Genomic DNA, 22,170 nt, shown 5'->3' with positions numbered 1-22,170 from the left:
TTTTTATTTTCAAACTTTTTTTCAATTAAATTGTTATAGCTTAATTAGATGAAATTAAATTTAAAATTATGATAAAAAATACTAAATTAAAAGAGAGATGATAGAATTTAAAATACTAAGAAAAAATACATGGTTAACACCAAATTTGTGGTAATTTCATTTTCATATAAGAAATTATTTTATTTATTTTCAATCTTTGGAATAGGAAAAGGATAGAGAAATGTACTAGAAAATAATAAAAGAAATAAAAAGTTGTCTATTTTCACCATTCTAGGAGCTGAAATAGGAGTGTTCATGGATATTGTTGGGTCGGGTTTGGATTTATAATTAAGTTTATCCTAACTTTTGATATTTTACAAATTGTAAACCTGATTCATTCAATTTTCTTGGATATATTAGGTTACACTAAATTTTTTTATAGATATTACATGTTCCATGGATTAGGCTTATATTGCTAATTTTTATGGGTTAGGTTTAATTACAACTAAGATTTGGGCTCAATAAATTAACTCAAAACTTGTTATAAGTTATAGCAAAAGATTTAAGCTCAATACATAAACTGAATCAATCAATTGACTAAATGGAATAATCAATTGCAAAAACATAAAAAAACATATAACAACAAATTAATCTGTAATATCTACATTATCGATGGGTTGTATAAAGTATATGAGTTAGATCGAGTTGATTGAGTTTTAAGAATCCTAACATGTCACTTGACCCATGATATCCATTAGGGGTATTTAAAAAAACCAACCAACCGATTAAATTGTAAAAACCAAGAAAAAATTAACCGAAAACACCAAATCAAGAGAAAAAACTGATCAAATTGCTTTAAAAATTAAAAAACTCACTTGGTCCAGTTCAGTTTTGGTTTTAAAAATTAAAATCGGGTAACCGAACCGGAGTCAATGTGCTTTAAAAGCTTAAACCCATTTAAAATAAAGGGAGGGGTATAAATAGAAAGGTAACCTAACCTAAGTTCTCTAATTCTAAAAAATTCCATCTCATTCCATCTCTCTCTTTGGCTGCCATCTCCCCTATTTGGTTTAGGTGTTTAGTTTTCATTTTGGTTCTTAAATGCATTTTGTTTTTGTTTTATAATTATTGCTTCCATGTATTGTACTTCATCATCTAAGGTGTATAATCTACACAATGGAAGCCACGGTGAGCCAGTGTATAATCCACTCCACTTTTCTTGTACAGTTGTTAGAAGTGGACAACACTTTCTATATTAAGATTATAAGTGTTCTCCCTCATTTATCTATATTAATCACGGCTGCACTTTTGAAAAGGTTGATGCACTCGTTGTCTACCACTACCACTAGTAGTCTCTTACAACTTGCATAATTTTCTTAACTGGCATATTTGCCTTTGCATACTCTTGCAGGGACCTTGAAAAAGTATAGTAAATAATTTTTTCAATAAATTTTCTTCTTTTCACCTTTTCTTTTTGTGCTGGTTGTTGTGATTAGATTTTTCGATTTTAACCTAAAAAAACTGATCTTGACCGAACTGAACCGGTTCGGTTTGAACTGGTTTTTGATTCGGTCTGAACTGGTTTTTGGTTCGGTTCATTGTCTTAGGAAATTTCAATCTCCTAGTTCAGTTGGGATTTTCAGCCTAAATCGATCTTAACCGAACCGTTAACACGCCTAATATCCATTTCTTAGGTGTTTTTGACCCACTATCATTTTTAATATTTACATTATCCGACTTTAAAGGGTTGGGTCGAGTTAGATAATGCAAATATTATAAATGGACCGATTTTGTTTAATACCCAACTAAAATGACCAATCTTTATGTCAGATGGTTTGTTCGACGAGAGGAGTTTCATGGCCGTGTTTTTGGCCTTCATCTTGCTAAAAAAAATAGATTGGAGTCTATTTAGATTGTTTAGATTTGGTTGATTTTCTTTTGTTTTTTTTAATGATTTTGGGGTTTATAGGTGGTTTAGGAATGATTTTATAGTGGTTTTAAAGCTTTTTAAGTACAAAACAACTTTAAAATTAGGTTTTTAGAATCTAAAAGCTTCGACTGTGATTTTGAAATCATTGGAGGTGACTGAAAAATGTTAGTGCAAGTGACACATTACATGCCATTACATGCAACCTGTCACTTGAATTTGTTTTATAAGAAAAGCTAAATGACACATCATTGTTCGGTCCTGATGAAAAAGAAAAAACAGGTGCAGGCCTAGGCTTCCAAATCCAAGAGCAGTTATGCTTTTGTATATAGGCCAAATACGTGGGCCTCACCCACCAACGCCTCGCTTTTATTTTTTATTTTTTTCACATTTTAATTAATACCCTCTCTTTGTATTTATTTATTTTTACTTTGCATTAGTTTTATTATTTAAATTTTCAATAATATCCTCTCCTCTCCTCTCTCTCTCTTTTTTTAAATTATTTAGCTCACCTTTGTTCTTTTTTCAATTGTTTGTTAATTTTACAATCTTTCAAATAGACTAGGGTCATTTGTCTTGAAATTCTTCTTTTAATATTTTATATAAATAAATGGTATTTAATGTTTTCATACGAATAAAATTTATTTGCTTTTTTGAAAAAAATTAATCTTTAAAATAAAATAATTTAACTAGTTTGTAATTCTACTCGAAAAATACCACTAGTTATTATATTATGCTCTATACTAAAAGAGACGAGCCTTTCACTGTGGATTCGCACAATGAAAGACTAATTTTACCCTTTTGTAAGCAAAGTAGCATGTTTTGAGTTTATGGGTATGGTGGTATTGTTAATAGGACACGTTGATCATTACTTGAAAGGATGAGGTTAGACGGTATTTTTGCATTTTCTTTGTATAGTGTCATTACTTAATTGCCCTTGATAGACAAAAAAAAAATCATTTAGGTTAAGGGGCTTTTTAGTCTTTAACTTGATTTGTAAACAAATAAGTTACTTTATTACCCTTGAAAATTAAAATCAATTCTCTCTGACTTGGGGCTCTTTTATCATTTAAATGTGATCTAGTAGGGTAATTTAGTAAATAAAGAAATTAAATAAGAAAACAGAATCAGGTGAATAGTGTCAATTGCCTTTGAATGGCTCGTGCGACACTGTCCGGTAGCCAAAATTATGATTCCAAGGCAGCTTTCGAAACATCTCGGTATCTCCTTCACGGATTAGCGACACATGTAGAACTACGGTGGTCGGTATGATATGTGTAACGTTTTATTTTTTCTCTTTTCCCTCTTTTATACTTGATTTTCATGCTGAAATTAAAAAAAATCAAATTGGACCCTAAATTTTATTGTACTAAAGATTTCATCCATATTCTCTTTATTACAATTTTTTTAAATTTAGAATACTTTATGAAATTAAGGGTTTTTTCAATTCCATCTCTATTCTCTTTGTTGCAATTTTTTTTATATTTAGAATAGTTTTTTAAATTAAGAATTGTTTTTAATCTCATCCTCAATCGATATTTTCATCTATAAAATTTAGTTTTTATTCTTATAATTATTATTTTTTTAGATGGTTTTTGCAATTTTTGTTTTTTGCAATTTCATCATTCTTTAGTTTTTTTCTTGTCAAATCTAATCCTTTTTTGTATTATTGTATTTTTTTGACCTTGCAAAATTTTTTTAGATTAATTTTTTTTATTTCATCCTCCAACACTTAATTAGTCGGATGTTTAGCTTCTTAGTTGAGTCCGAGTTTAAATTTAATGGTTTGCGAGTTTAAGAGATTAACCTCAGTTTATAAAATTAACACAGATTTCTTTAAGCTTTTTTCTTTTCCATCCTCAAGCATTTTGTTATTTTTTTAATTCACTTTCTATGGTATTGTTTAGTCGTTTTGAAAATAACATGGGTTACCTTGGTTGTTTTTTTTTTTTTTGTCTTTGTTGAATTTAGCTTTTCTGAAGGAATTTTGTTTTTAAATTGATTGATTTCATCCTCCAATATTTAATTTTTTAAGTGTTGAATCTAGGTCAAGAATTTAATAGATTGCGGGTTTGAGAGTTTAAGCCGGGTTTATAAGGTTCACTCGAGCTTACTTGTTTTTTTTTCCTTTTTAAGCTCGTTTTCTTTTCATGTTTCATCCTCTAACATTCTTTTTTTAATCTTTTTCTATAAGATTTATCTTTCTTTTAAAATAACAAGGGTTGCTTTAGTTTTTTTTTTGTTTCCAGTCTTTGTTAAATTTTTCTTTTTTAAAAGGAATTTTTTTTAATTAAATTAAATTTATTTATTTCACCCTCTAACATTTAATTTGAGGCAATACCTGAAATAAGTTTTTACTTTTTTTTTTAAATTAATATTCTTTGCTTTTTATATTTTTTTATAGAGTTATATTAATATTATATCTCAAGTCATGAATTTAGTAAGTTTATCAAATTTGACTTGAGTTTTTTTTTTGGCTTTTTAATATTTTAAAATCTTAAATTAAAATAAATAAATATATATCGTCTTGATATAAAAAAATACACCAAGGGCCATCCGTCTAGTTTTTAAGTATTGTATCTCATTGGAATACCACGTCACAAGGATATGACTCTTGGTGAATTCTTTTATGCAAACATGGAACACATGTCCTTGACCACAGTAGGAAGTAAAGTTACCATAACTTAGGTTGGATTTTGCTCCGTGTTTTCTATGGCAATTCTTTAATAATAATAATAATAATAGATTCAGAATTCATGAAAATGTTGCTAAAAAAAAAGATTCAGAATTCATGAAGATGTTGGTAAAAAAAAAAAAAAAACTACTACGGGAAGAGAAGGAGACAGATATGATGCTCATTAATTAGAGCTCAATTAATTTGTTTCTGACAATAATAATAATAATAATTTCATGGAGACATGGAGAATCATTAAAGAAAATATCTAGTCGATTTTAGACAGCTACGTTGCATCTGCTTGACCATACCACTGAACGCAACAACTCTTGATCAGTGACTACAGTGAACTCTCTCTCTATTTGCTTACAGAGAGAAAGAAGGATGGGAGTAAAGTCTGTCTTGTTAAATTTGCTGCCATTTGCAGCCATGGTGATGGTGGAATGCCTTGATGTTGGTTTGACCACACTGAGCAAAGCAGCCATGTCCAAAGGGATGAGCCAATTTGTCTTTGTTGTTTACTCTAATGCTCTTGCCACTCTTATCTTGTTACCTTCTTTAATCTTCTACAGGTATATCTACTAATGCCCTTGACTTTCATCAGCAAAATCCCTAATCACATCTATCTCTCTTTAATCATTGATGTTGCTATTGAATTGTCGACCTTGCTTTTCTTTTTCTGGGCAGAACAAAGAGACCACCAGTCACCTTCTCCCTCCTCTGCAAGTTCTTCCTCCTTAGCCTTGTTGGGTAATGCCATATCACCCATGAAAGATCTTCTTTTAAATGATTTTGAAAGTGGGTTTGCTTTTTATTTCCAGGAACTTCTTCACTCTGTGTTGTGTTTTGATTGTGTAGGATTACTTTGATGCAGAATTGTGTGTTCACTGGTGTAAGCTACAGTTCTCCTACCCTTGCTTCTGCTATGGGCCAACTAATCCCTGCCTTCACTTTCTTGCTTGCTGTTATCTTCAGGTTTCTCTCTTCTTTTTTTCACTGTACAAAAAGCAGGCGGTGGGAATTAAGTAGAAATCATGCGCTTCTTCGACTCAAACAAAGAAAACAAATTTCCAGTTAAGATGTTTGTAGACATAAACAAGCGATGAAATGCAAAACTGAGTCGGGATGTTCCCTCTCTACAATATGTTGTTGAATTGTGGGTAGTAAACTCATGAAGTAAGCATGTTGTAAGAGAAGTGGATGTTTCCCTTACAAATTTTATCCCTTCAAATTCAGGATGGAAAAGCTAGATTGGAGAAGCTCGAGAAGTCAGATCAAAATCATGGGCACACTGGTATCAGTTTCAGGAGCATTGACTATAACCTTGTACAAGGGCCCTGCAATAGGTGCCATAACTACCCAATCAAATCCTGAACCAATCCCTTCCATCATGTCGACAACAAATTCTTGGGTCATAGGAGGCCTCTTCCTTGTAACTGCTGATTTATGCGTTTCAATATTCACTACTTTTCAGGTAATAGGCTCAAAATGTGTGGTTTCTGTTCATATTAATTGCCTTTGCTGAAATTTAAATGCTTTTTCGTCGAATTATACTTGAAGGCAGCAATTTTAAAAGAGTACCCTTCAGAGATGGCCGTGGTCTCCTTCCTTTGCCTCTTTGGGACCATTCAAAGTTCAATAGTTTCCTTGATTGCAGAGCCGAACCCAAATGCTTGGAAACTGAAGCCTGATATTGAGCTCATCTCCATCATCTATTCAGTAAGCACATAAGAAAACATTTGACTACAGTTTTTCTTACAGCCCTCTAATAAGAAGCTTTTATAGGCTGTGGTTGGCAGTGTGGTGACGTTTGGTGTAGCAGCATGGTGCATACACAAGAAGGGGCCTGTTTTTGTGGCCATTTTTAAACCTGTGGGGATTGCTACTGCCGCGTTTCTGGGTGTTATCTTTCTTGGCGACACACTTCATGTTGGAAGGTAACAGTCCCGTCTAGTTTACATCACACTTCCTTTGCTTCATGCTAGTTCTTCATACAGGTAAAGAGAACTACGTCTATAACTAGTTGGTGTTCTTCTGCAGTATTGTTGGAGCAATTATAATTGTTGCCGGTTTCTATGGAGTGATTTGGGCACAATCCCAAGAGGACGAACATAGTAAAGTAAACATTCCCAGAAACCTACAATCACTGTCACAGAAGACTCCTCTCTTGGAGAGCCATATGAACGCCTAAACCAATGTGAGTAGTTATAATACCTGTGTAGCTTGTGGACAAAACTGTGTAGGCATTTTTCAAGTGTCTACATTTTCTTTGTCGAATATTCCGTCAAGTGACCGTATTCTAATTCAGCACAATCAAGTATAGTACGTAGTTTTACTTATCCTTTTTTAGTACAATGTGTAATTCCATCAGTTTATTTGGTCTTCATATGAAAAAAGGGCATCATCCGATACATTTGTGATGTGCTAACCATCTCTTGGGTGGATTCTGGCCATGCATTCTTGCAGTTCTTTTTTCTGTGAGAATTGATAAGAGCAAGGAGCAAAAATATAGAAAAAAGAGTCCACATCTCAAATACAGAGTTGTCGTCCCGCACCTTGTTGTGGTCTTTATTATTTGGCACCTAGAACTGGAGAGCATCCAGTGGTTGCTATTCACAATGCGATGCTGGGAAAACCAGCTATCCAATGGGATATCAGCATTAAAACAACTCATGTAAAATGCTAGATGCATCAAAGGCACTACCCCTAACCTAGTACAGCCCGCCTTTGAATTGCCGAAACAAGAACTTTATGTTCTTCTTGAAGCACCAAAGGGAGAGTTGGGAATTTTTCTAATAGAGGATCAAAGTAGTTTTCCTTGGAGATAGAAAATTCACCCGCCGGGTTTATCAATTTGCAAATTCTCAATACATAGGAATTTCAACATTCATAAGTTAAATACTCTTGCTGATAGTACAGCAGCAGAAAAACAATGAAACGAAACAGACCCTGTCACCCTGACAAGATTCTCCAAAACTTGTATCAGGTAAAGGAAAGAACACAGCTGCCAATAATACACACTGCAAGTTTTCCTCATTATGCTTGCTAAAAAGATTCTCAACCCTCAACACCATATAGGAAAGTTGCATCTAAGAAAGTAAAAACTAACAAGTCCACCCTCAATTTTATAAATTATCCCCTACCACAACCCCAACCCACCCCATCTTAATGAAGGTAAAGAAAGGGGAGTAGCTGGGCCCCAACAAGAATATTGCAATGTACCTAGACTAAGACCCAAATTCATGGCTTAAGATCATCAGAAATTGCAGAAGGTATGCAGTGTGTGGTAAGAATATCTACAGTAGCTTCCTTAGCAGTCTTCATCCGGAGAACAACTATCTGAACCAAAGCACAGGAAAAAATATCAGCACCAGACACCCACAGACAGAGAACTAGTAAATGTAGCAGGGATGCAAATGCTTGATGAGTATGCAAACACACACACACACACACACTCAAACACCCCCTGAGAGAGAGAGATAGAGAGGACCTGGTCATATTCTAGATCAAATTTCAGAAACTCGTCGTCACAATTCTCGACCATGTTGGCCAAGCTCTTCAAATTCTTCACTGGCTTACCATTGAAAGCAAGAACCTGCATAGGTATAGAATAAATTACATCAAAAGAGAGGTAGCTCACCAAAAAATAGGTGAAATCATAGACAGGCTGTACCAACTCAATGACAGAAATGAAAAACACCGGTTACAAGACTGCCATTCCTCACCTGAGTGTTAACGATGTCCTCATACCCAATATTAATGTCAGCCACAAGCACCTGCCAGAAATTTTCCAGGAAAAAAAGAGTTATAGTGCAAGGTCAGCAGAGTAGAATAGTAGTCATATGAACTGACACTTGTGCGCGAGCAAGAGAGACCTGAGAAACCACAACCATCTGCTCATCTGGGGATTGTGGCATTGAATGCAAAAGTTTGTCCAAGAGTTTGACAGGAGCTTCAAATTCATATTCTTTGCCATACTGCACAATTATACAAAAAGAACAGGGGTGATGTAAAATCAGTTAACCATGAAAGTACATATGATGTTAAGTATTGCATTAAACTGAGAGTGTGTGTGTGTGTGTGTGTGTGTGTGTGTGTGTGTGTGTGTGAGAGAGAGAGAGAGAGAGAGAGAGTTGGCATTAAACTGAAGCTGCAAATGGCAAGGCGTGAAAGATTGAATAAATAAATGAGGCTAATATAAAAGTAATTATTTTGCTCTTCAATGTCCATAAAATTAAGTTCAGAATATAGCAAGTCATAGGCATGGAGAATGATGTTGGAATAGATAAACATGCAAATGCAAGCTACAGAAATAAAGGCTCGGTGAGTGAAACTAAATACTTTAGTTGAAAAAAATAAACAGGAATCTGTATATTGCAACCCTCAGAACAAGCTATAAGAACAATGGCTAGCAAAAGGTAGAGGCATTACTACAGCAGTAATCCATTCTAATTACAATTAATGTTTTCAATCCCAGGTTACAATGGAAAGTTACAAAAGGACACCAGAACCAAAAGACAAATCCAGGAAAGTTTGATGGAACTCACCAGTGACCTAATTATTTGAAAATCCATTTCAAGAAGTTCTGGGTTTGGGGATTCAGTTACACATTAGCACACGTTCATTAGGTGAACAGGTTTAGTAAGTTTAGAACTCAGCTTCAATAACAGGGTGATGCCCAGAGTTTTAGGACAATTAAAATTGACTCCTTGTACTTTTAAAATCAACACACTGTCTCTAATGTTTTAGGATGTGGTGAAAGTTTAATATCCTATCATCCCAAGTTCCAAGAGCCAACAAGAACCATGGTGTTGGTTTATAGAAATAAGTTAATACACCTACTGACAAGAAGGGGCAAAGACTCAATGACAATAATACAAATTAGATTATGCAGTGCTACATAAACCATAACCTCTGAGTTAAAGCATTTGCACCAACGAATACATGAATACTTGCACAAAAGAACGAGAAGAAAGTTTAATGGGCCTCGTCTCTAGCACATAAAGCATACAAGTTATAAAATATCACGCAGAAGTACCATAGTCAGGAAATAAAATCAATATAGCACAGCCATAGCTTCATGTACAAAAAGAATCAATCACTCGCTTCATAGAGCACCAATTAAAAATGGAAGCATTTAAGATTTCATCACAATAATTTTACTAACTAATAATAAGAGAAGTCATTGGGTATATCAAGAAAAAGTATAGGCAAAAAGGAAAAGGAAAAGGAAAGGGAAAAGGAAAGGGAAAAGTGAAATATGCACCTCAGAACGAAGATAAGGAACAGAAACTGTCGTGAATACAAATCCTGCAATGATATAATAGGATGGAGGTTTTCCCTTCACATGTGGAGGAATTAGCCTTCTTTGAGTTGAGAGTTTGATGACAAATTCTAGAGTCTTAGAATTCCGAAGAACTTTGATCGCTGCATTATCCCCGGTATACTTTTGAGAGATAAGATAGCTGAAGCCAATGCGCTCACCATGCCGAAAGGGAACTGAAATGTCAACAATAAAAGGGGATGAAATTTCATGCCAAAGAGAATGCTGCATGAATTACCTTTGTATACTATCAGTTCCTAACAAAGCTTCAGGTGTCTGTTTTGAACAGAAGAACTTATACACGAACCTGTTCCATCATTAGCAATATCTACCCCATCAAAGCTGAGAATAATGTCTGATGGCTGCAAGACTTCAGATTCTAGAGCAGTGGGATCAACTCTTCTGATACGAACACCCTTCTGATCAGGTTTCATACCCATTGCCATACGCAAATCTGGATTTTCCATCTTCTGCCATTCAATCCCAAGAAATGGAAATCCTAGCATGTAAGGGATGATCATCAGACTCTAACCAGGATCAGTAAGCAATGTGACACTACTAAAATATACACAAAGCAACTTAATTACACAGTATAGACACTTGTATACAAAGCCAGGACCAAATATGTCATAACAGTTAACCTGTGTAGGCTCCATTCTTCTCATAATCTTGGATGAAGTGCTTGATGACCGGTGTTGGTATAACATACCCTATATTCTCAGCATCTTCATGTTTAAGGGACTGAAACGCAATGCCCACACATTCACCTTTATCATTAAAGGCAGGACCACCAGAATTTCCTGAGTTTATAGCAGCATCTATCTACAAATGAAACCATGAGAAAGGTGTGTATGGGCAGTAGTTCAATAATTACAAAAACACAAAATGCAAGAGTTTCAACAATGTTACTTGCAAACCCAAAAGCTCTGTGGATCCATGGACATAAGATAGGATCTCTATCCGTGATACAACACCACTTGTCACAGAAATTGTGTCCCCTCCGATTGGGTAACCAACGACAGTTACAGCATCTTGAAGAGCAGGCAATTCTCCAAACTCAACAGGTGATACCCCTTCCCAGAACTCATCATCGTTGACTGTTAGCAAGGCTGCAAATCACAAAGGGAAATTTTGCATTGAGCAAAATGTTTTATCCTATGCATCCAACAAGGTATATAGACTTAATCAACCATGTTCCGTCATAAGAGAACTACAAATCTAATTAACATTACCTGCTAGAGCTACTTCTACAATTTTCTTTTCATCACACCCATTCCCTTACCACAGGAAAGCTTGACTACTTGTGGGATCATCTCTTGTCCTAACATATAATCACCTAAATCCCTAATTGCCTCTAACAAAACTTGTATGAACTTTCCTTGCGCATCACAATCACTATTTCACATCTAAACAGAATTTGAATAATTACACCATTCCAAAAAAAAAAATGCACATACAAGTTGTCCTAGCCCATAAAAGCTGACATTTTACATTCGATGCAAGAAAGTAAGATGCAAAAAATACCCGACTCATCAAACAGAAATAAAGTTTAGAATCAACAAAACTAAAAATTGATCAAGTGCATATATTTCTCGAAAATATGCCATAATCACACAAATATACTTGCTTTCTTCGATGTGCATTACAAACCACTTTTAACACAGGATATAGTAAACAGCATGAGCCTAATGACAAGAATATTTACTTATACAACATGAAAAGCTTGAATATTTACCAATATCACATTCGGTTCCGATAGCAAGAACAGTAGCCAAATACTTAGTATCAGAGCCACGCTTCTTAAGCTTAACCTGTGTATAATGCTCCACAGAATGCGCATTAGTCAAAACCCTCCTCCCTCGAATAACAAACCCACTACTACTCGAACTATACTGCCTCTTCCTCTGCCACGGAAGCGAGAAATTCGGCTCCGTATGCACACAAAACACCTTTACCACCGCATCCATCGCCGGCAACACCCTCGCCACGCCTTCCACCGGTGTCGCAACCCCAATCTCCCCATTAGTTAATGGCGGGGGCTTCTCTGGTGAGTGCTTTGGTCGCTTCTTAGGGCGGCCGCGGCGGTTTTCGAGGTGATTGGCGCTGGTTGGGGTGGTGGAATTCACAATTTCGACATTGTTGACGGAGAAAACCTCGTCGTTTAAGGTGGGTGTCGTGGGATCTAGGGTTGTTTGGGTTTTAGATTTGCGGCCTCGTTTCTTCCGTTTTCCATCACTGCCCATTGAGAAATGGTTTAAGAGTTTTAGGGTTTTAGGGTTTTTTTTTTTTCTTAGGTTAGATTTTGTAGAAGTAAGATTGAGTCTCAGTTTAATGATGTGATAATTGTGATGTTGGACAGGGCCAATGGAGAGGGGAAGCAATGGTGGATTTATACTTTTTAAAATACTATTTTGGAAAAATTAGTCTAATTATTTTCTTCACTTATTAAGTTATTATTACAATATTGTTATTTTAATTAACGAATAAAAAGTTTTTATATTAAATATTATAATTTTACCACCATCTTTTTGGGAATAGAATTTCAATTGAGAATGCCTTAGTGGCTCCCAAAGAACCTTTGAAAAAAAGCAATAATCTCATTATAATTCCTTTTAATAACATTAGACCTTAAACTCGCAAGCTCCAGACAAGCTTTCAAATGAAACCCAGAAGCTTTATCCCAGACTTTTTCTCCTTTATAACATACAAGCATGGTGTAGGGTGGGTGAAGGCCATGAGATTGAGGAAGGGGTTTGGAATGGATATCGATTGGCAGGTGAGTTTTTTATCTTTCTTTTTTTTCTCTTGATCTCTTTTGCTTTTGAAGTATGGATTTTTATGTGATTCTATTGCTCTATCTTTGCAAGGTTTTTTAGCTCTTTTCCCTGAGTCGCTTACTTCATTGCTTTCAAGTGGTTTCCAAAGAAGGTTAATTCATCTTTTTATGCTTTTATATATCTTCCCTCTTCTTTTTTTCCCTTGCCATGATGTTTCTCATGTGAAAACTTTGTTCCCATCCTTGGATTTTTCTGAAAGAGAAGGGCTAAAGAGGCATTGTCCTCCACTTGAGAAGCGTTTATTTTTCTTGGTGCTACCTTTAGAAGATTATAGATTGCTCGTAAATGGCCAGCTAGCAGGGATTGTGTATGGAGAAGCAATGTGAATTATACACGTCTTATTGAAGTCAAAGGAGGACAAATTGGGTGCATGAGAAAGATTAGCTATAATGGTTCCCTGGTGGTGGCACTCATTTCAAGCATGGAGCAGCTGATGAACTTAAGTTTCTTATATCACTTATCCACTTTTGAACTGGTTAATTTATCATTTACTACAGTGGCAATGATACCAGTAATTGATGATATTTCCAAAACTCAAGCACTATAATGTTTCATCTCCAATGATACAGGTTAGGAAATATGGTAACTAATGATACATGTGATCCATGTTCAGCTGGGGTTGTTCAAGTTCTGGATATTAGCTATGGTTTTTTGCTAGCTTCTCATCTTATCCTTTTCCTTTGGATATACAAACAATGTTTTTTGCTCCCAAAGATGGCCAAAAAAATTAGATTCAATTTGCTTTATAACGAGGAATCGATGCCATGACTTCTGTCATTGCCACAAAACAACTATCATACCCTTCTGGCTCTTTTGAGAATGTTCATTGTTCGAGGTGTGTTTGCTTGGGTGTTCTATCCTGGATTTGGAGCAATTTATAGGTGTTAACCTAGCTTTCCATTCCTTACTTCTTTCATATGATTTCTTTGAGATTGCATTTTTTTTCAGCACCGAGCTTCAAACCATGTTCATCTCTAATTACTTTAGGAGTCAACCCATTATACTCCAGTTCAGGTCAAGTAGCTCCAAGGTAAATTTCTAGGGGTTTTTTTTATTAAAAAAATCGTTTTTTTAGGTTTTTAGCCTTTTTAACTTCATTGATTGTTGGTTGACATGGCTTATGTGTTTTTTAATGGTTATTCGGGTTTAATTGGTTCCTTTACTTTCTTGAACTGTATTTGACAAGGGGATTGTTGCCTTGTTTACAAGAAGACATTATTAGATCTTTTTTGGGCTACAAGGAGAGACCAAATTATGGTAAATTTACAAGACTACAAGGAGAAACTAGATTGTGGTCGCTATGTTGCTGTCATCACATATGTATCTTTGAGGGAGATGATAAAACCTGGTGCCTTCACTATTATATCTCCTATGATTATTAGATGGTTAATTGCTTGCCATTTGAATTTACCTCTTTTGCGTATATCTTTAAGGGTTAAATGAAGTTTCCTTGACATTTTTATTATTTGAAGGCCTTCTGTTTTGGATTTTGGGGTAATATACAAGACATTATGTACTAGGGGCTAAAGTTGTGGCTTCCATACTAATGTTTGTGATAGTTTCTGGTATTCTCCTGGTTCTTTTCCTGAACATATCAGTTAGATTTTGTGAAACTATTTAGATGTTTGGTAAATGTTGTTGTAGTTGTGTTGTGTTTTTTACACAAATGGTTGATATCCATACCAAATTTGCTGGAGATAAGGAGATTCTAGAAAAGCAAAAGAAAGAGTTTGATGTCTAAACCAAATATTTCTCTCATGTATTGACCATGCTTTATTCCTTAGCAATATCATTGTCAACATCAACAACCTCCACCATTGCTAAATCTCTGACTCTTTCTTATTTGTTTTTAGAAAAAAGAAAGAGAATATTCTCTCTAACTATCAAAGCTTGTTGAATGAAAGCAAAGTCTCAATCTTTCTCAGGCACAAAGGTAGAGAGACGAAGTGTGAATTGGAAGACAAAAATAACAGCAACCCACATAAGGGGTTTCTTAAAAACCTAGCAAAATTCATGTTTTCTCTAGGTCCTCGACAGAAACTATTGTTTTATGCACATTTATTTTGGTTTCTTGAGCTTATTTGAGGAATGTTTTGTTCTTAGTAATATGAGTTCAATTATGTAGGTGATTGATTCTGTTAGAACTTTAGAGGGAAAAGAAGTAAAAAAAAATGGTTTTGTTTAGAAAGTTTTTCTATAGAAAACCCCCTGATGGGCTTTTAGAGATCTCTAAAAGGGTTTATGGTATGCTTTAAATTTTGATTAATTTACAAACTTTATGGTTAAAATTTGATAGGTTTTGGTTCATTTGTGATTTGAATTTCTTGCATTGATATTGGTAGGTAATTGATCCTGAAAGTCTCTTTCTTTTATGATGATATCATGAGGACTTGGTTTTGCCATTTGGTAAACCAGAAGGAAAAATGCAGAACACAGATAAGAGCTTTATGTCTAAACCAAAAATTTCTCTCATGTCATGACCATTTTAGTTTTTTACCTTTTCTTTATGTACTTTGCAACATGCCCTCCATGCTAACTTTCATAAATAAAAAAAACATCTTATATCTCACAGTTATTCATTCTTATTTAGTAAGGTCAGCGCCAACCATCTAATAATTTGCTTATATTTTGGCTAGCAATATGTCATGTTGTTAAACAAAAAATTCAGATTTTATGCTCTAGTGCTATACTAGGATTGAAGCTTTATGGCTTTGGAATTGACCACGATTTCTTCTATGATTTAATGCTTTGAAACAACTCCAACGGATGATGTCTTATGTATGTATGTATGTATGTATATCTGTACATTTTCCTTTCTGTTTGTATACAATATGCTTATTTCATCTTTATTATCTCTGCAACCAAAAATGTAGGATTCAACCTTTGTTGCACACACGTGGTTGCTTTATGTTTTGGGGGAAGAGAGAAAAAATGGTTATTGACTCTCTTCACTGAGGATAAATTACAGGAAAAAAAAAAGGATTAGAATGGGTGAGAGATTGGGTCTGTTGATTAAGCATTTTCACCATTTCGCATTGACCCTTAGATTTCTCATGTGTCTATAGATTTGACATGGATTCAACATAAGAGGTGAGAAGGTTGACTGTTATTTTATGAGGAATTATCATAAAACATTAGATAATTTTATAAGGAATCATTTTAAGTCTTTTTTGTTTGTGTTAAAAAAAAAAAGAAGATGTTCCACAGACAAGCTTTCTCACGAGCTCTTTCTTATCGGCTCGAAATCAAGCGAGCTCAATGTTTCATATGCTAATTGGAACATTTTTGGTCTCTTATTTTTAAACCATTGCTTGTTGTTATCGCTCTTAAAATAAACAATTGCTTAGCTGCATAATCTAAAACTCATGTCACCATCTTACTCCTCTACCCAGGAATCAGCCTCACGGCTTCTTTTTAAAAAGAACACATCAGCCATGTTATTCTTTAACATTTTCTATTTCCATTCTTAAGTCATAAGATGTTGCCTAACTACATTTTTTCTCCATGTAGTAGCGTTAGGGAAGGCCAGTCGCTCCTCCCATCCGAGGAGGATCTAACAGAAGAGCATATTTCGCCATCGAGACTAGAAGAGGCAACGCCTGCTGCAAAGTGCCAATGGACATTCCCACCTTCCAGCACACATGTTATTTAACTTTTTAAGACTCCATCTGCACTTTATAAATCGTGATTTGCTGTTGTTTTCTGGCTCCTTTTCATGCTTAAGTAGGGCTTAGCTACTGTAAAAATATGTGATAGTCCTGTTTAGAACAATTTTGCATTTTCATTCAAATCTTGCCATTTGCACCTAATAAACCTGATCATTTTTTTTCTATAATGTGATTGCATGTTTAGTGCTAACATCCTTATTGACATTCCACAAGGCCACTTTCATATTTTCGTTTGAGAAAATAATTTTTGCTAACTCTTTTTCATGAGAATAAAATTAGCTGTGGCCATTGTTTTACCCTGCATTTAAGTTAGTTCGAGAAACAAGCATGGTTATCGCATATTACTTTGTTTGCTTTTTTAAAAAAAAAAATTGGTGATAAAAATATGTTGTGTAAAAACATGCTTAGCCAGTTGCGTAGTCTCACACCAAGTTGGTTGCTTTCTTACATGATGCATTTTCGTTGTTGTTTCATTCATTTTGATTTCAAGTCTGCATGCTATCATTACTCCTGCCAGTTTCTTTTCACTGCTGCAACAACCATGGTTGAGTTAGGACTTCTGTTTATGCATGCTGTCAACATTATCTACACGAGGATATATTGTTTTCATAGTCATATGTTTTTTTTTTTTTTGTGCTTTTCTTTTCCAGGTTATCATGATGTTGCTTGCTTTGTTTCCTCCAGTTATTTTCTTTCCAGACTCTTAATTTGGTATTTGGTTATAGGAACAGTCAACAAGCGGTCATAGCTCTACAAATTAATACATCTTCGTGGAGGTTTACTAGCCCTTTCTTGCTCTTCTCCAAGATCCTTGGCCAAGGCCTCTTCTGCAGATTTAGAAGAAGGATGTGCACAACGACAACTTCATTGTCTGTTCCTTTTCTTCCTTTCACTAGCAAGACTTGCGAGGCACGCTAAGGAAATGCTATGTTGTTTAACACCCACTACTGCTGCTTCTAGAACTGTGATCTTCCTAAAACCAATGTATGTTCTGTGCATTTACTGCTCGTTTCGGCCTTTTTCTTGCAATGTTTGTCATATCAACGCATTTTTAATTGACTTCTTCTCTTTCGTTCCAAGCCATTGTCGATGAACTTTCTTTCAGTTGCCTTCCGGTTTCAAGCGATCAAAGTTAATGAACGATTCAGTGCCAGCGCAGGCACATATATACACTGAATTTCTAATTACTAATTGATTTTGTGTTTTAAAAGTATTTTTTTAATAAAAATTATTTTGTTCTTTGCTTTAAATAAATTTTTTTTATGTTTTTATATCATTTTGATATTTTAATGTAAAAAATAAAAAATATATATTATTTTGATTTATTTTTGAGTAAAAAATTATTTTAAAAAACAATAATTGTTATATTCTCAAACATGTCTTAATTTATTTGAGATGACATCATCAACTAGTACAAGTATAATTGAAGCTTGGGAAGGGGGGGAAAGATTTTGAAATTAATTTAGATTTTTTTAAGGTTTTTTTTAATTTAAGAAACAATTGATTTATAACTCATAGCCCAAGCAAAATTGCATCATAAGTGAACAGAAAACAAATATTGATTAAACACAAAAGATTATGAAAAATCAAGATAGAAAATTTATGAAAAAAAAAGAGGGAAAGGGGGGAATCTCTCATAATAGAACATGATATTATAATGAAAAAAATATACTTTCTTGATTTTAATATAAAAAAATCAAGATAGAAAATTAAAAAAATAAAAGGGAAAAAAAAACAAAATCTTGTTATGATATTATAAAGAAAAAGTAATTTAGAAAATAATATATCATATGAGAAAACACAGTCACACTCAAACAAAAATATATTTTATTTTATTTTATTTTTGGTCATCAAACATTTATAAACACAACACGGTAACCACACACAATATCAAATACTACATCGCAACATGTCACAATAATACTAAACAAATCCTAAATAGTAATTTATTATATTATTAATGATAATTTTCAATATGAAATATTAATTTCAAGAGTTTTTTGATGGTCATCATATTAGCAATTACAGGACTCGAACTTGAGACCATAGGAGGAGCAAATCCCTTGATCTCAAACTCTTACCACTAAACCTCCTACTAGATGATTTTCCTTTTTATTCTCAAGCACAGTTTTGCAGATTGTTGCTAACCTAATATTATTTGTTTTTGGTATATATTTTATATGACTTTTCAATTCCTTCGGCTATCATTTATTTGCTTTTATATGTTTTTGATATTATTATATCATTTTAATTTATAATTTTATTTAATTTGTTCAGCTATAACAAACATGATCATAAGATTCCAAAGCAGACATTTGTTATTTTTTTTTAATTAGAAGCCTTCGATTGGGAAAATCATGAAAATAAAGATAATTAGATAAAAAATAAAAGTATGTAAAATAAAAAAAAATAACTAAAGTATAGATATTCGATTAGAAATAGAATATAATGTTCATCCATACTTGGCGTACATGTCAACATACTAATGTGTCAATTTAACGGTTTAATCAGTATATGTTTGGTAATATATGACAATAACACTTGATTATATAAAATTTAAAAGTTTGCACACTAAAATAACAAAAATAAAGTTGGTACACTTAAATAGAAATTACAAAGTTGAATCTCTTTGTAGTTTACCTGGAAAAAAAAAAGAAGAAAGAATAAACACAGGCGTATTCTTGGAAATGATATTACTCCATGTGTAGTGTTTTTAAGGTCTATGAACAATGGTCTCAATGGGCCGCAGGTTTACTCAATTTATATTTTTTTTGTTTTTTTAATTAAATATTTTTTTTTAATTTAATCATTCCACAACTCAAGCTTTTTTTATTTAGTTATTTTTTAAAAAAAATTTATCATTTAATATTAGGTTGTTTGGAAATTAAACTTTATAATATATATATTTTTTTAATTTTATTTCTATAAAGTTATCATAGTTTTATAGATTTTTTTTTTAATTTCAACATTTAATATTGGATGTATTAGAAATGGAGCTTTGTAATTTTTTTATTTTTTTTTATCAAGTTATCTAATGTCATTACTTGTATTGTTAGTTTGATAGGTTAAGCTAGATTGACTTGGATAGTTTTCTGTTATTTTTTAAAATTATTTTTTTCAAGTTCGTCCTTCTACATTTAGTTGATTAGGAATTATCCTTCATAATTTATTTTGATTCACTTTCTATAGAGTTATTATGGTCTCATAATCCAGGTTGCATATTTGATAAGTTAAATTGGGTCAATCAAATATACCGTCGTCTCAATATTTTTAAAAAATATCATTTAATATATCATCATATCAATATTTAAAACAAATGTTGTTCAACATTATATTTTGAGTTAGTAATTAAATTTTTTTATTAAAAAATACACTAACAACATTAAATTTTTTATTTTAAAAAAATTAATTTAAACCGCAGTGCAACACAAGAAAATAGTCATTCTTAGAAACCAAGCATATTCGCTATGCAGTATACTATGATTTGCTTTGTAAAACAGTGCTTAAATTTCCTGTTACTAGAAATAATATTTTTTGCACCCATTAATCTTGCTTAATTTTTACTTATTCCTGTACAGATCCTACTGTTCAATTTAGATAATTTGCAATCTAGTTATCTTTATAAGATGCAAGTTATAATAGATTATGTCTAATAATCATCGCTTATTTCTCTTGAAGGTCCAAGAGACCAAATCATGTCTCATATAATATATCATAAATATATTATTTCATATTATATTGTATCTTAACTTTTCAATTCAAATTATCGAAACTATGAAAATAATATTGGGCTATCTTATTTCAAAGGAATAATGCTGGTGGTGAAAAAATACACCAGGCGCGACTGCTACAATATGCCTGAATAAAAAATACACCAAGAATTAATTTGATGCTTGATTGTGCAAAATAGAGTTAAATTTTATTAATTTAAAAATTAAAATAATAAGGATTAAATTTTGTACGGAAACAAAAAAAATAGCCTTGTTTTCTTTTTTTATATGAAAAACTATAGTTTGGCTTCTAAAATTTTTAATTATTTTATCTCTATTTTTTTGAAAGTTTTATGTTTCAATTCTCAATATTATTTATTTTATATTTTAGTTCTTGAAATTTAAAAAGAAAAAGAGGGCCGCTGACAAATATGAAAGGAAAGATAAAATGGTCATCAACCACATCCAGCCATTAAAAAAGCTCATATTGGTGTCAATGCGTTCCTCTTAACAAGAAGGGTTCATTCAAGTGTTTTTTACAATTAATGTTGATAGAAAAAGTAGATTGAGGATCAAGAAATTATATTTTGTTTTGTTTTGTTTAGTTTTAGTTTTTTTTTATATAGATCTAAGGGTGTTTTAAGGTTGGAAATGTGTTTATTTGGATGCTTCTAGTATTTCTTTGAAGTTTTTAGGTGAAAAATAATTGAAAATAAATTTTTAAAATTTTAAAACTAGGATCTTATTTTTTCAGCGTGTGAACCTAGCACTGGAGACCCATGCATGCCTAGCTTTCTTTTTCTAGGTCAAACACAAGGCCAACCTTCTAGGTCTAGATTTCGGGTCTTTTCCTATGTCCCTTTAGTTTTTTTTTCCTTAAATTTTTATTAAAATGCGTTATATATAAAGTAATTAATATCATATTTAAAGTAGTGTGTGTGTATATATATATATATATCATATTATAGGTTTTTACAGTAATATTAATATTTTTTTAATTATTATATACCTGATATAAAAAAAAATTAAAAACGTGTTCATCAATATTCTATAAAAGTAAAATTTCCTTTCTATTGTCTTTTAATAGATTTCTTTTTGCTTAATTTTATCACATTAACTAATTATTTTCCTTCAATCATTTTAATATTTTTATTAAAACTTGCTTTTGAAATCATTATATGTTTTTGAAGTTTCTAATTAAAAATATTTTTTTGTTAAAATAATTATGAAACACATTAATAACAACCCATTTATTTTATTTGGTTTTTAATTTGATCCTTCTTCTTGATATTAATAGAAACATCTTGTCAAGAGACGTGCCATTAAAGCATTTATGAATTTCATCCTGCCAAAAACAATAGATCAAGTCAGTGATGCATCATCACTTTTTTTTAAAAAAAAGAATCCGCTTTTAATAAAAGAAAAAAAGCTAGGCACAAGAACCCTATGTTTCTTGTATTTGGGTAGAAGCATTGGCCCATCCTTCAAAGCATATACACATCTGACCTGTTTTATTTAGGGCAGATGCGAGTGGTCTTTTTTAAAATATGTATTTTTTTCATTATTTATTTTTCAAAAAAATCTCTTTAAATAATTTTTTTAAAATAATATTTAAGTGATTATCCAACTATGCCATTTTTTTAAAGAAGATTGAGACTTTTTTATAATGATATTGTCAATTACTTTATGAATAATAATGTATTACCCTAATATGAAAAAAAATTAACATTATTTTTTCAATAATATTTAATGAGAAAAAATTATCTATGTTTTTAATTTCTTCTTATAAAATATTTATAGAAACCGAACCCTCACCCAACACACGTAAAGAGATGCGAATGAGAAGTATGAAAAATGCCACAAAACTTGGTTTATTATTTGATAAGTCAGAGTAGTTCAATGAAGAGTCGAATTAAAAGAATTTCCTCTAACAAGAAATAAATTATTTTGAAATCAAAATCTATCATAAAAAAAACTTTAATTACAAGCTAAATAACTCTATTTATAATAGGTAAAAAAATCCTAAATAATATTAGAAAAATAATAAAAGAG

The 22,170-nt window shown here is 32.5% G+C and overlaps 2 protein-coding genes and 1 long non-coding RNA gene across 5 annotated transcripts; 2 read left to right on the top strand and 1 right to left on the bottom strand.

Moving 5' to 3' along the window:
- The first annotated feature begins 4,863 nt into the window (after nucleotides 1–4,863).
- Nucleotides 4,864–7,033, top strand: LOC133675293 (WAT1-related protein At5g40240-like). The gene is made up of 7 exons (XM_062096632.1): nucleotides 4,864–5,152; nucleotides 5,268–5,330; nucleotides 5,439–5,555; nucleotides 5,817–6,054; nucleotides 6,141–6,299; nucleotides 6,366–6,517; nucleotides 6,621–7,033. The coding sequence occupies exons 1-7, from the start codon at nucleotides 4,965–4,967 to the stop codon at nucleotides 6,769–6,771; spliced, it is 1,068 nt and encodes a 355-aa protein (XP_061952616.1). The 5' UTR covers nucleotides 4,864–4,964; the 3' UTR covers nucleotides 6,772–7,033.
- Nucleotides 7,034–7,405: 372 nt separating this feature from the next.
- Nucleotides 7,406–12,146, bottom strand: LOC133675292 (protease Do-like 9). Its single transcript, XM_062096631.1, has 9 exons — nucleotides 11,639–12,146; nucleotides 10,813–11,012; nucleotides 10,545–10,725; nucleotides 10,211–10,402; nucleotides 9,847–10,079; nucleotides 8,456–8,557; nucleotides 8,306–8,356; nucleotides 8,071–8,175; nucleotides 7,406–7,919 (listed from the first exon to the last, which is right to left on the bottom strand). Exons 1-9 carry the CDS (start codon nucleotides 12,144–12,146, stop codon nucleotides 7,821–7,823), a joined length of 1,671 nt encoding a protein of 556 aa, XP_061952615.1. The 3' UTR covers nucleotides 7,406–7,820.
- Nucleotides 12,147–12,424: 278 nt separating this feature from the next.
- LOC133675294 (uncharacterized) lies at nucleotides 12,425–17,487 on the top strand. Of its 3 annotated transcripts, XR_009835395.1 has the most exons (3): nucleotides 12,425–12,679; nucleotides 12,771–13,575; nucleotides 13,689–17,487. It is a non-coding gene; the product is annotated as an uncharacterized LOC133675294 (long non-coding RNA). The 3 variants fall into 3 exon arrangements; XR_009835394.1 differs by having other exon boundaries at nucleotides 12,780–17,487; XR_009835393.1 differs by having other exon boundaries at nucleotides 12,771–17,487.
- The last annotated feature ends 4,683 nt before the right edge of the window (nucleotides 17,488–22,170 follow it).

This window comes from Populus nigra, chromosome 16, assembly GCF_951802175.1.
Source record: "Populus nigra chromosome 16, ddPopNigr1.1, whole genome shotgun sequence".
Lineage (NCBI taxonomy): Eukaryota > Viridiplantae > Streptophyta > Magnoliopsida > Malpighiales > Salicaceae > Populus > Populus nigra.
This window is presented reverse-complemented; position numbering and strand designations above follow the sequence as displayed.